Source organism: Phalacrocorax carbo, chromosome 6, assembly GCF_963921805.1.
Source record: "Phalacrocorax carbo chromosome 6, bPhaCar2.1, whole genome shotgun sequence".
Lineage (NCBI taxonomy): Eukaryota > Metazoa > Chordata > Aves > Suliformes > Phalacrocoracidae > Phalacrocorax > Phalacrocorax carbo.
Window position 1 is genome coordinate 50,673,601 of NC_087518.1, and position 13,110 is coordinate 50,686,710.

General features: G+C 53.3%; 1 protein-coding gene across 2 annotated transcripts in view; it reads left to right on the top strand.

Moving 5' to 3' along the window:
• ZSWIM5 (zinc finger SWIM-type containing 5) overlaps positions 1-13,110 on the top strand; it is a 101,560-nt gene that overhangs the window by 72,589 nt on the left and 15,861 nt on the right. For both annotated transcript variants that reach the window (XM_064455224.1, XM_064455225.1), the window contains exons 3-4: positions 7,583-7,731; positions 8,359-8,509. In XM_064455224.1, coding sequence (XP_064311294.1) covers positions 7,583-7,731; positions 8,359-8,509 — 300 coding nt within the window. The remainder of the gene's footprint in view (positions 1-7,582; positions 7,732-8,358; positions 8,510-13,110) is intronic.

The following is a 13,110-nucleotide window of genomic DNA, read 5'->3' on the forward strand; positions in this document are numbered from 1 at the left end:
GTGAGGTCCACTCCCTCCCTGAGCTGATCCACTGAAGCTGACATTGGGCAAGATCCCTTCTTGGCCATCGTTTGAGGCTGCTTTCTCCTAAGCAGATTGAAGAAAAGCTTTTGAGGCCCTGAATATTTATTGCTCTAGAGTCAGCAAAAGGCTGGTGATTGAGTCTTACAACGATACAGATGTTGGCTCCAGTTCAATATCTGCCTCTTGTTTTTACAAGTGGTTTTAAAAAACAAAGCAGAAAAATTCTCTGCCCCTTCAGATTTGTGCAAATTCACGCACTCTGGTGTATGATTTTGAACTGAAAGACATGTGTTGACTAACCCAGCAGAAGGTGGCACCTATCTGACACCCACATGGCTGCCTAGCCAGGGTCACAAGTAAGTGAATGCCTCTGTAAGCAGGACTACAGTCTGGTCCCATCCTGGGGAAGGATGCATGTCAGCCTTCAGATGATCTAAGATGATCTTAAGATGATCTAAAACTCAAATGTCGTACCCTGTGAAAAGGAAAGGCTCGAAAAACCTCACATTGAAGTTCAGAGTGATGTCCAGGGCTTCAGCTCTCGATACTGGACAGCACTGCAAGCTTTGCCGTCCCCATCCTGCCAGTGAAGCACAGCTGCAGTGCAACTACATCACGGAGCTACTTGAGCAAGGAGCCCAGGGCAAGGAAGGGCTGCAGGCATGTGGGGCTGCCTATGTGAGAGCAATTCGGAGGCTCCAGTTGAAGGGGATCCAAATTTTTCCCTCATCTTGCCCTTCACAGCTGCAGGTCACACATTCATAGAGGGTCCCTGATCCTGGGATTTGAAATTTTTAAAGGTATGCTTTACGTATAGCATTATGGGCTCATGCATGCATTTCTTGGCTGTGTCTAGCTCAGACCCTTGGGTCACACCTTTGTTCACTTCTGGGTTGAGGTCAAGCTGGCTTTTGGCAACTTCTGGAGCCCAGACAGTAACCTAGTGTGTGCACCAGACACCTGAGGTTATTACGCCTTCAAGAAAGAACAGTCTCTCCAGAAAAATCCTTTCTTCTCCTCCCACCCCCGACCCCCCATACCCTGCTGCCCCTTTCTTCTGAGGAGAGGTCTGTTGAGCTTCAGGTTAGCATTGGATCTTCCCCACGTGCCTCTGGTCACTAAAAGGGCTGCTCCTTCCATGTTGATGGTGAGCACGTGGGATGGCAAAGCCAATTCTGCACTTTGGGAGCATTCCGCGCTTGCTGGGGAATGCCCCTTTTGAGAGGGGATCGTCTGGTTTTGTAAAATAAGGCTTTCAGGGCTGCTCCTTCTCCCCCTGCAGAGCCTGAATGGCAAAGAAAATTACAGGCCATTGTCTGGCGCGCTTGTCTTGGGGCGTTGGAGCTTTGTTCCTTGCAGGAGTCTGTAGCCGCGGGCTGTGCACCGCATGCCAATCTTCCCGGCTGCCTTCCTAGAAGGAAATGCAAACTATCCAGTAATGATGGAGTCTCGGAGCGCAGCCAAGGCACTCGCGTGTTCTCGAAGGATTCAATCTGAGCAGAGAGCCTAGGTGTGCCTGCTGCTCTGCTCCCCACTTGACCTCTACTTGCTTAAGTGGGTCACGTTTCTGTTCTCATAGCTGGCTGCAAAGGGCAGCATGCTCACAGTAAGAGCGTCTCATGTGTCTGACACCTCCATGCTCAGTGTCTGAAGCAGCAGCTGGAGTGAGGAGACCAGGGTGGGTTTTAGTGCTGCTGCATCCCCTCCCCGAGTGTGTTCCTGCTTGGGGATAAAGTCAGAGGCGTGACTATCCGGCACGGAGCAAGGCTGCAAGGTTATTGTTGCGCCAGCAAATGTGACTCGCGGCTGCTTGGCCTTTCCTGCGGGGTGGCTGCTAGGGTCAGCCAGGACCTGCAGCTGGAGAGCTTGGATCCAACAGCCAGGCCTCCGACAGAGTGAGGAGCATCTGGCGGTGGCCACCTTTGCACCCTGCTCCCTTCGCTCTTCCTAGAGCATCAGCCCAGGGCTCGCGTTGGTTTGCTGTGAGGGGCCAGCCTGACTTGGGGAAATGCAAGCTGATAAAGTGGCTCAGGGCCACCAGCTGTGGTCGGATGTGCTGGGGATAAGTGCAGCTTTGCCGTTGGAGGCATCTCTGCTCCAGGGGAACCAGGGGAAGAATATGTCCTTCTGATGTGTGAATGAAGAACAGAGAGCGATCACTGTGCCGTAAAGTGTTGCAGAGAGGACCAGGAGGTATTGGGGACAGCAAGGCTGAGAAAAAGAGCTTAAATGGAAATTGTAGGTAGAGAGGGAGATTTTAGGGGCAAAAGCAAGCAATATGGAGGAGGAGGAACTTGGAAGCACCAGTGAGTCCCAGCAGCAGCACTGGGTTTCCTGCTCTTGCAGCATGGATCCAACATCCAGCAGCAGCAAGTGTGCGGGGTTCAAGTCAACCAGCAGACTTGGGAGGTGGCATTTGTCTTCTCTTGTGTCTTGATTCATGCTTGTAGGGAATAATTTGAATTTATTTTAAGACGAAGACAGGATCAATGTGGGGTGTACAGGAGGAAAGCTGCTGTCTCAGATACATCCTTTGAGCCTGATTGGGATGTCTGGGCTTTGGAGGCAAATGTTGGATTCTTCCTGAGGGCAAAAGCAGTCTGTGGCCAAGGAAGGAGAGGAGGCTGGTGGACACCACTTCAGGGACAGACAGTGGTCATTAAAATCTTTAATTAGAAGCTTAAAGACAGGAGAGGCAGCTCTGAAGCGTGAGAGTGCCTGTGGGCCCAGAAGATTTGGCGCTTAGAGGTATCCTTTGTGCATCATTGGTGAAAGCTCCACCTTTCCAGGGGTGAGGAGCAGGTGGTTTTGGCAGGCCTGGTGTTTGCAGCTCAGTAACTCGCCCTGCTTGAGTGGTGCTTGGGCATGGCAGGGAGAGCTGCCACCCTTGGCCCAGGAGACGTGGTCAGGGCGGTCTGTCTGCCCCACGGAAATGCCAGTGGGTGACACAGTGTCTGTGGCACTCAGCTGATGCCATCTAAAGGCTTGGGATGCTCTTCTCAGCCAGAAGTGGGAAAAGCCACAAAACCTCCGCTGTCTCACAGTGCTGGGGCAGCTCTCTCTGAGAACAAGCCAGCAGAAAGTCAGTGTGAATCACCAAGGGGCTTCTGTGGTCCTGCCACGGTCTCAGGAGCTTCCTTGTAGGAGAGGTACTTCAGAAAACTCTTAGTGGGAATGGTCCCCAAGGCTTTGGCACGGGAAAACCAGATCGGCTCATGCAAAAGCCATAAGGACCCCTCTGCCTCATCTTCTCAATTTTGTCCCAGATGTATTCTTGACCACCTTGAGCCCTTCCTTCAACTCCTGGGATAATGCTGTCCTTCACCCGTTGGCCTGTCGTGCTCCTTGTGCACAGCAAGTCAGCTGCCAGGTTGGCTGCGTGGGAAACCCCTGCCTGCCTGTCCTGTCATACTGAGCCAGGGCTAATGCTTGAGGAGCCCGCAGGAGGTCTTTAACTTTGAGGTCAAACCACGACAGTGTCTGGAGGGCAGCACCAGTAAATCTGTTTGAAATTCTGCCTTCCCGCTGGGGAGGAGGAGAAGGTCAGGTCTCCAGGGAATTTGTGTTCCTGGTTGTTGAGCTCATGTGAATTTAAGGGAAAACAGCACACCTGAGCGCTGGAAAGAAAGGCTCTGCCACTGGCTCTTCCCCCTTGTCTTGCAGAGCTGCTGGGGCTGCCAAATGACCCCAGAGCGTGGATGCAGTGCTTGACAAGGGGCTTCTAAAGACAGCTGGACCAAGCGCTGGTACCAGCTGGACCAGTGGGCTCCCAGCCATCATGCTGGGAGGTGGTCTGGCTTCACTTGAGCCATCACTGTCAGATGGGTGTGAATCTTCTGGCTGCTCTGGAGGCTCCATCCAACTTGCCTCCCCTTGAAAATGAACCGGGAGCCTTGGTGGAGCTTGACTCCTTGCTTTGCTGCTATTTTTATTCCCTTGTTAGAGTTCATTTCCTTTCTGGTGCCTGGTTATTTTCTCTGAGGTTTTCTACTGTTTGTTTATTTGTCCATGTCCTCCCCACCCCGAGCTGTTCCTTCACGTCTGTTTTCTTTCCGGATGCTGGCGAGGCAGCCTGGAGGTGTTCAGCAACACCACCACGTGCAGTCATGAGATGGCCCTTGTGAACCACCGCCACGACGGCCAGCCCTGCTCCGGGCAGCTGCGGCTCAGCCGGCTGGCAGAGCCCTCCCCAGCACTGCTGACCCCAGTGCCAGCATGGCCAGATGCTGAGCTGCCAGTGGGTACTGGGCACAGTCAGCCGAGATTACTATGAGGGAGATGCCAGGGTGGCCACCTGCATCCCTGGGTTGCTTTTACCATCAGTTTTTCAGCTCCAGGTGCTGGTTAAAAATAATAATTATCCCTTTTTCTTTGTGTTGCCACTGCTGCTCTGAGTGAGATGCTCTGGGAGTGCTTCCCATGCCACCCAGCTGATGTATCTTCCTTTCGTGAGCTCAGGTCTGGGATGCGTGGGTGCCTCAGTGTGAGCCACAAGGTCCCACCACCTCCTCAGCCCTGGAAATCTGCTGCTTTCTGGTCCAGGAGCGGCTTTCATTTTCTTCACATTGGGCAGCTAATTTCTGAGCAAGGCATTGAATTTTCCACGCCTGGCTTTGCTCTGTTTCCTAATTTAGATTTTTCCAGTCCTTATTTCTCAGTCTTTCTATCCCCCTGGAGAAGTCTAGCTTGGCTGTCAAACAGTTAAACCCTGAGCCTGCAGTGAAGAGGGGGGGTGTCCTGCTTCTTGTTTGATGGATTGCGTTTTTATCTCTTTCTACAGCCAGTGTGAACAGGCTGGTGAAACCCTCTTTCCACTCAAGATGTGTGGTAGTGTTTCCTTAAGTCTGAATCTGGCAGGACCAGGATACAGCACCTCTGAAACAGGGCTCTTTGGAGCAGGAATGCTGCTATACGAGAAACAAGTTACGCAGTTGCCGGGCTGTTTTACATGCCGTTCCCTGCTCCTTTGGAGCTGAGACATGGAATCGTTCATCAGCTGCGTCACAGCATGCCACTGCTGAAGCCCCCACGGTGTTAACGTTGGCAAGGGGAAGTGGACAAATCCTGCCATTAATATTTAAACCCGACACAAATCCTGTTGTTTGCTTTTAAATGTTTATCCAGCTCCCCAGCGTAATTGGGCAGCCCGTTGTTATCTGTCGGGTAGCGTTGCACGTGTGGGAATCTGCTATTACAACCCTCTCTCTGAATCTTTTATGGGAGACCAAAATACATTTACAAGCAAATTTGAGTTTTATTTGGAGGCGCGTTACTAATTTGGCTGCGGCCCGAACCCCAACGTGTGAAGTGCTCAATGTGTTGCGTGGGAGGAGGAGGTTTTATTTAGCTGCATGCCGCTTTCCTCGCTGCTTGGGTTTTCCGTCGTTAACGCTATGTGTGAGCAGCGCGCACCAAGGGTAGCCCTGGGAACCCCACAAAAATGCAGCCACTTCTTGCATCTTGCTAAGTTCTCCACCTTTATCTGTCATAGGGGCCTCGGTGAGGGACCAAGGATGGGCTGAGCTTAGGTGGGATGGGACACCCCAGGCATCCATGCCCTCCTGGTCCCTATAGATGCAGCCAGGTGACCCTATAGAGGCAGCTGAGACAACCTGGCTGGTCTGGATAGATGCAGCTAGGAGCAGCGGGCAGGATGGTGAGGAGGATGGTATTAAGAGTGCAAGCGTCTGGGATAGCTTGGTGATGGGACCGGATAAGTGCTCGTGGTAGACAGATTAGTCATCGGTTCCTGATAGGGGATAATCGCTGGCTTGTCTGCTCTTTATCTGCAAGATAAGGACAGGGTTGGGGGAGGGAAGGAAAAGGTACTGAAAAGCTGAGACAGCCAGGATGGCCTGTTCGTGGTGTGGTGGGCTTATGGCAGGGCTTGGCCACCAGCAGCAGGGGAGCAGGATCAGGGCACATGTGGGGCTGTAGGCGAAAGCCCTTGCGCTCATCCAGGGGCTGTGATTTCCTTTCTGCTGCTTCAGCTCCCATCCTAATTACGTGGTTCTGTCAACTATAAATTATTCTGCAGAGGGAGCAGCATTCTCCTCTCCCTTCAGCATGGTGCAGGCTGCGCCTAGAGCTTGCTGGAACAGCTCTCGGGCAGCGACTGTTAGCAGAAATTAAAAGAATTTTGTAAAGGACATTAAATACAAATAGCTGTATCTTATCGGGTCAGGAGCATTCTCAGCCTTTGCCGGAGGAGCAGAACCCCTCGGGTTGATGTCCTCCCGCTTACAAGCCAAGAAGAGACAGTTACCCTGCTGAGGAGGCATCCTGGAGCTTGATTTTCATTAATTGTATTTGAGCTCCTGGTTCAGCAGCGCACAGGGCCGGGGCATGTGCAGTATGCCAAGCTGTCTCCACATGAAATGGTGTCTGCTCCACAACCAGATCCCAGTTGAGTAGGGAAGACATCTTTAAGATTCACTTGGGAACGTGTTAGCTACATCATCCCTTGGCTGTCTGGCAGCACCTCGTTCTTCCTGCGCTGACCCCCTTCCTCACTTGAGAGGGAGACAAGAGGGGAGAAGCAGACCAAAGTGGAGTGGAGCATCCTCCAGCTGCACCAGTCCCTCCTTGGCACTGGTTTTTACTGAGGGGTTTCTTCAGAGCAGGGCTCAAAACTGGGGGAGACACAAAGCTGAGTTTCTGTTCCCTTTTGTGCTCCTGGCTGCTTGCTGGAGCCGTGCTGCTGCCTGTCCTGCGGGCCCGGGAAGCCGGGGACATTGCTGGGAGGTAGGGCAGCACTTGGGGGAAAAAATAGGAATTGAAAGGGAAAAGACAAGGGGAGATGGATCCAAGCTGTTGTTTAAAGGACTTGTGTTTTTCTTTTCTGTTTTTTTTTTTTTTTTCCCCCTCTGGAAGATGAAATACAGCCTGTGAACACACACATGTGCCTGCCAAAGGCCCTGCTCTGGTAACAGTTTGCTCTTTGAAAGATTATTAATCCTTTGCTCTTTCCTGGGAGAGTGTCTCCCAAGCAGGTACACTGATGCACAGGGACTTGTCCCATGTCCTAAAGCAACTGAGGGGCAGAACCAGGCATTTAACCCAGGGCTCTGGAGCCCCCGTGCAGTGGTACCTCTGTTAGACTGTTCCTGATGTGGGGAAGGGCTTGCAGGAATTGGAACTTTACTGATGCTTAAACAAACCAGTGATATGGAGCAAGAGGAGGAGCACCCAAGGCGATCCTGGGAGCCAGGGAGTGCTCCAGGCTCTGCAGCTGCCGTGGGGCTTTGAAGGAAGGGAGGTCCCTGCTCTTCCTCAGCCTCACTTCATGTGGGGTGCAGAGGGAGAGGGGCTAGCTAGGCATTAGCCCTGTGGTTGGGATCCCTCCTGACGGCTGCTGCCACTGCCGTGTAAGGAGGGCATGACAGTGTCAGCTGGGACTCACTGCCTGGGAACATGGTAGGTTTTCCCTTGCCTGAGCTGATAAAATAGAGGTGGGTCCTTATAAAATAGAGGTAGGTCCACTTCTTGCTGGTGGGACTGCTGACCCTTCTGCTATAAACACAGTTGTCTCTTTTCTCCTCCCTCCCCATCCCCCTAGGTGCTCCTGACCCCACTGCTGGGGCCAGCATTGATGACGAGAACTGCTGGCACTTGGATGAGGAGCAGGTCCGAGAGCAGGTGAAGCTGTTCCTATCTCAGGGAGGGTACTACGGCTCGGGAAAGCAGCTCAACTCCATGTTTGCCAAGGTGAGGAGGAGCCGGCTGCTCTCTCCCCTCTCCGCTCAGCACGTCACGTAGCCGGCAGCTCGCCGGCTGCCCTGGCAGTGTGCCCGTCACAGCTGGGAATCTCTGCTCCAGTGCCTTCTCGCCCGGTCGCAGAGCAGGCAGTTGTAATCCAGGCTCTGGGTCAGGCCTGGGTTGTCTCACCCGCTCTCCTGGCAGGTCCCTTCCTCCCACGCAATGGGCTTGCCATGATCCCTATGCGAGGGAGGGCTTTCCCCCATCTCCCTGTCAGCATGGTAGAGGGAAAGCCAACCCTGCAGAGCCCACCGAGACCATGGAGAAGTGGCCCCAACCTACAGGCTCTTCTCTTTCTTTGCAGAAGGGCCTTGTTTTCATGTTCTTGATTGATTGCTTCTCTTCACAGCCTAAACTGTGGCTGTTACTCAGCCAGACTCCAGCGTGCCAGGTCATAGCCATTTCATGAATGTTATAATGTACATTATACACATATATATATACACACACATGTATATATTTACAGTCTGGACCCCCAGATGAGGGAGCTGCGGGTTGCCAGCCAGGTGACCATGTATTAAACACCTCCAGGGGACCGTGGTTTGTCTCACAAACTCTTCTCACTGTCCTTTCCAGGTTCGGGAGATGCTGCGCATGAGGGACTCCAATGGGGCCAGGATGCTGACATTGATAACAGAGCAGTTCATGGCTGATCCTCGGCTCTCCCTCTGGAGGCAGCAGGGGACGGGCATAACAGAGAAGTGCCGGCAGCTCTGGGATGAGCTGGGTAAGGGTCACTGCCTTGCAGAGAGCAGCAGCAAGGTTGCCTGGGCTGCTGGGCCAGCAGACATCGTCTCAGAGGCTTTTGGGGCTCTTTTTTGCGAGCAGAGGCCCTGAGAGATGCCAGAAGCTTGCTCTGTGCCCTGCTGGGGAAATCCTGGTGGGACAGCTGGATCGGGCTCCAGCTGTACAGTTCAACACCTTAAATCAGCCCCTCTCCTGCAAAAGAGTCAAGGATGATGGGTGTGTGGAGTGTGGCTGGTCCCGTACTTGCAGCAGCCCTGTGTTTGGTGTGCTGCCCCACAGCCTTTGTGAGGGAGGGCGCAGGCTGATGAGCCCCAGGGGCTGGACGTAGCCTGGAGATGTGGAAGTGCTGTTCCTGGAGGACCCCTGGACCAGAGGAGCAAAGGCGGGTTCTCAAGTCGCATCCTGTCTAACAGATTTCCGCATGCTCTGGTGCACGTTTCCAGAGTGAGGGGGGGCAGGATGGTCAGCGCAGAGCCTGGCTTTAAGGGAAATGCAGTTCTGGGTAATTCTAGCTAAGCACCTTAGACACCGGCTGAGCTGGCTGACACGGTAATATCATTAGAATAAAACATTTAGATGACGTCGGCCTGGGGAGATTGGTTGTGTGGTGGAGTTAACCCAGCACTTCTGGGCTGTTCTGGACATCTGGGATCTTGGGTGGGGTGAATAGTTTGACTTGTTTCATGATGAGTGAGTTTGAGCTGCTTTGCAGCCTGCCAGCAGGAGATGCTCTGTAAGGGCAGGGGCTCACAGGCTGGGACCAAAGGGGTGTTGTAGAGCTGGAAGAAGGTTGAGGGTGGTCCAGGGTCTGGAGTACCTGAAACTGCAGCTGGGATCACAGTACCTTGTACCAAGCCCAACAAATGCAAACGTAGCTGTGAGACTGGAGAGCCTGGCTAAACAGTGCAGGCAAGGGCTAGGCAGGGGTGGGATGTCTTGCTTCTGTGTAAAGTTCCCTAGATGGAAATAACCACGCCAGCTCTGAAGAGCTCATCTGTGCTTGCTTGCCAAGAAGATATTTCCAGGATTTTGGTATGCTGCAGCTAGATGGTTGGGTATGCAAAGATCCTGAAGAGGTGGCCAAATCCACCAAGTCAGAATTTCCATGTGGAAGAAAGCAAACATGGTGAAATGTGGATGGGTGGGTGTCTAGGCAGGCCTAGATGCAGGAAGCAGTTTGCCCAGAATTACAGATTATTCGGCCAGACTTCAAACCGGCTATCCAAACCGAAAGCCCTCACTCCCCACGCACGTGAAGCGGGAGTGTTTGGGTTTCAGTCCTGGCTCTACTGTGCAAGGACCAGGTCGGTGCACATAGTTTTGGTCCGCAGAGCAGGAGGAGGTGACAGCACGTCCCCATCAGCAGATGGCAAGGTGGCTAGGGAACGTCAGGGCCCTACCAAGGCTGGGTCAGCGTGACAGCAGGTGAAACGTGGTGCCAGGCAATGCACGTCAGAGCGAGTGGCTCGCCTGGTGTAGGCACGTCAAACGGGAGGGATTTGGGCATCTCCATGCTGAAGAGAAGCCCCTGCAGAGGACACGGTGATAGTCCAAGAAACAGCTCCAGGTCACGATGGGCATGGATTATACTCAGAGCAGGGATTATTACCCCCATTTTACAGAAGCCTTTTGGATTTGGACCTGGGCAGTGCTTGCTGTAGGAACAGAGCATCCCTCTGAAGGAAGGGTCCAGGCGTGGAGGAAGCAGAACTGCAGTGAGTTATGGTAGTCACTGGTAATGAACATCAGCAACGTGGAGAGATGTCCCAAACCATTGCTGGGCAGGCAACGGTAGCTGGGACGTGTGGGACAATGAAGGCACGTTGTCCGACTGCCCATGGGCTGCAGATGCCAAAATTGCCTGGCATTACTGCTGTTGCCAAAGGGAGGGATGAGGGGCCTGCTGCTGCGGGAAGCCCCGGCACAGACAGCGTTCCCCTGCCACGCGGAAGAGAAAAACGGGCCTCATGGAAATTATTTCAGGCACGTGTTTAATAATTAATCATCGATTTTAGCAAAGACTGAATCACAGACTTGCGTGGGATTGGAAGGAGATCAGCCTTAAAGAAGATTGTGGATTTATGCTGGGGAAAATGTAAAGGATTTTGCAGGATTTCAGCATTTTTTTAAAAAAATTAAAATAAAAAGGGCATCGTTTGCTTGCGCGTGTGCTGCTAACTGAACATCTATTGCCCCGTCTGCTGGGGAGGCAAACGAAAGACCTGCTGGATGGAGAGCTCTGCGGCGTGGGAGTATTTGCCCTGGCGCATTAGTACTTATGATTAAAGCCTAATTACAAAAAATAGACGAAAAACCAGCTGAAGTGCAGCCTGACCTTAATCTGCCTGGAGACGGGTTTATTTATCTCGGCCACTTGTTTACAGTGGGGAATTTCAGCAGATTAAGCTGGGGAGCGACCCTGTGGGAAACGGGAGAATTTCTTTGATGGTTTGGAAACTTGGGTGTGGGATTGGAGCGCCCATCCTCTCTGGGGCCAGCAGCCGGGACCGCTGGGCTGGGAAGGCTCTGACCCCCCCATCCCTGCACCCAGCCCCGTCATCAAAAAGCATTTTTGTTTAGAGGCTTAGCTTAATCGTGATCTGCCCCTTTGTTCCCCACTTAACCTTCTGCTATCAGAAAGTTCAGACGAAGGTTTCTGCAGCATGTGAGCAGACATGGAGTCTGACCCAGTGCGGTGTTTCAGCTCAGGACAGGAGTCACTTGCGCTGTCAGCTGATGTCACTTGACCGTAGGGTTCAGAAAGCCCCTCTTTTCCATCTCCCAGATAACTGTTGCGGCCAAGACAGATGCGAATCCCTCTTCCCTCCTTGTCCCTCCCTCCCCACTATATCTTCCCTTCTGCAGGAGAGCCCAGGGGCACAGCATTTTCGCAGGCAAAGGATGCCTCAGAGGGCTCCCAAAAATAGGCTGCAAAGTCATGAGGCTTCTGAGGATCACATTGTGGCCAAGCTGTGGGAGCCAAAAATCCAACGGGTGCATCCCATTCCTGGGGGCAGTGGAGCCAAGGCACCAAGACTCGTTACTGCCTGTCAGCCGAACCACCCTGCTTGCCATCAGAGGCATGAGCTGAAATCGCCAGAGGCTACTTTTTGCACAAGCAGCCCTGGAGCAGGTGAAGAGGGGCAGCAGCAATGGGCAGCAGTGCTGGTGGGAAGGGGATGCCCAAAACCAGAGCCCCAGGACACCCAACACCAGGAACCCAGCACAGGAGGTAGGGATTTTCATGCCCTTGGGATGGGCAGTAAGCAGGCACCACTGATCAGCTATGGGGCAGAAAGCAGAGCATTAAGGGTGAGCCCTGATTTTTTGGAAGACTCTGTCCATGCAGCCCTCATGGAGCCTACAGGAGCCTGGGAGTGAGGGACATGGACCCGCTTTGGAAAGGATGGGTCCTGAAAGCCCCTGAGGAGTCAACTCTTCTCTTGCATGTGCATTTTAGGCTGACGTTGCAGCCTAAAAGTCTTATTCCCACCCTGTTCATCAGAAGGGAGTGGGGTTTTGGTGGGGTTTTCTGGGAACAGCGGAGCTGAGATGTGGATGGAGCTGGACTGGGCAAGGGCTGCTTTGAATATTTGCTGCTCTTCGGTGTTTGTGGTTGCTTTTCCTGTGCCCCTTCCTGGATGCGATGCTGCTGCCACCATCTGCGTTGTGATGCCGTGACGTCTCTCCTGCCGAGCCAAGCTGCTTCTAGGAGCCAGACATGCACAGCCTCCACTCCTTATTAACGTCCACAAGTCCAAACTAGCAGAGGACGAGTGCCAGGAGATGCACCCCAAAAGCACCACCAAAGCTCAGCCATAACCCAGGGGAGCGGGGACACAGCAGAGCAGAACATTGCTGCTCAGCCTGGTTTTGCCTGTCAGTGCCTGGAAAAGGGACCTGTGTTGGAGTTGCAGCCTTGCTCTGGGCTGCCTGGCTTGATGGTGTGGCTGTGCAATTCAGGAGCACCACACAGAACACAGTGAGAGAGGGAGATGGTTTGGGTGCCTGGAGGAATCCCCTCGCCATGCAGCAGAGCAATGTTGGGTGATTTTTGTCCTGCCTTGGGAATTTTGGGTCTGGGAGTAATGGAGAGCTGATGGAGGGGAGCTGGCTGGATGGGGAGAAGGAAGGTGCTCCAGATCTCACTGGGCCCATGGAGGAGAGGCAGGGGAAGGTGTTTCTGCAGGAGGCTGAGCTCTCCGAGGTGTGTGGCAGGATCCAACCTGGGCAGGAGAGGAGCAGCGTGGGCTGCTCAGGCTGGGAAGATCCCTGGGGACACCGTGCACTGCAGCTGTGCCAGCACGCATCCATCGCACTCTGGGGGGCAGGGACAAGGGAGGGGACATACTGCGTCCTGGCATCCCTGCAGGGAAATTTGGGCAGAAATGCAATTGGCTAAATGAGGATTCACGGTTTTGCACTTACTTCGGTTGCTGCAGCCCTTTTCAGAGCAGTGGGTGACCCAGGACAGTCAGCAAGGCTCAGTTAGCAACACCAGCATCAGCCCTGTCTTATGAAAGAATGAGCTGGATCTTAATGACAACAGATTTCCTTGTGCCTGGTTCTGCCTCTTGCACA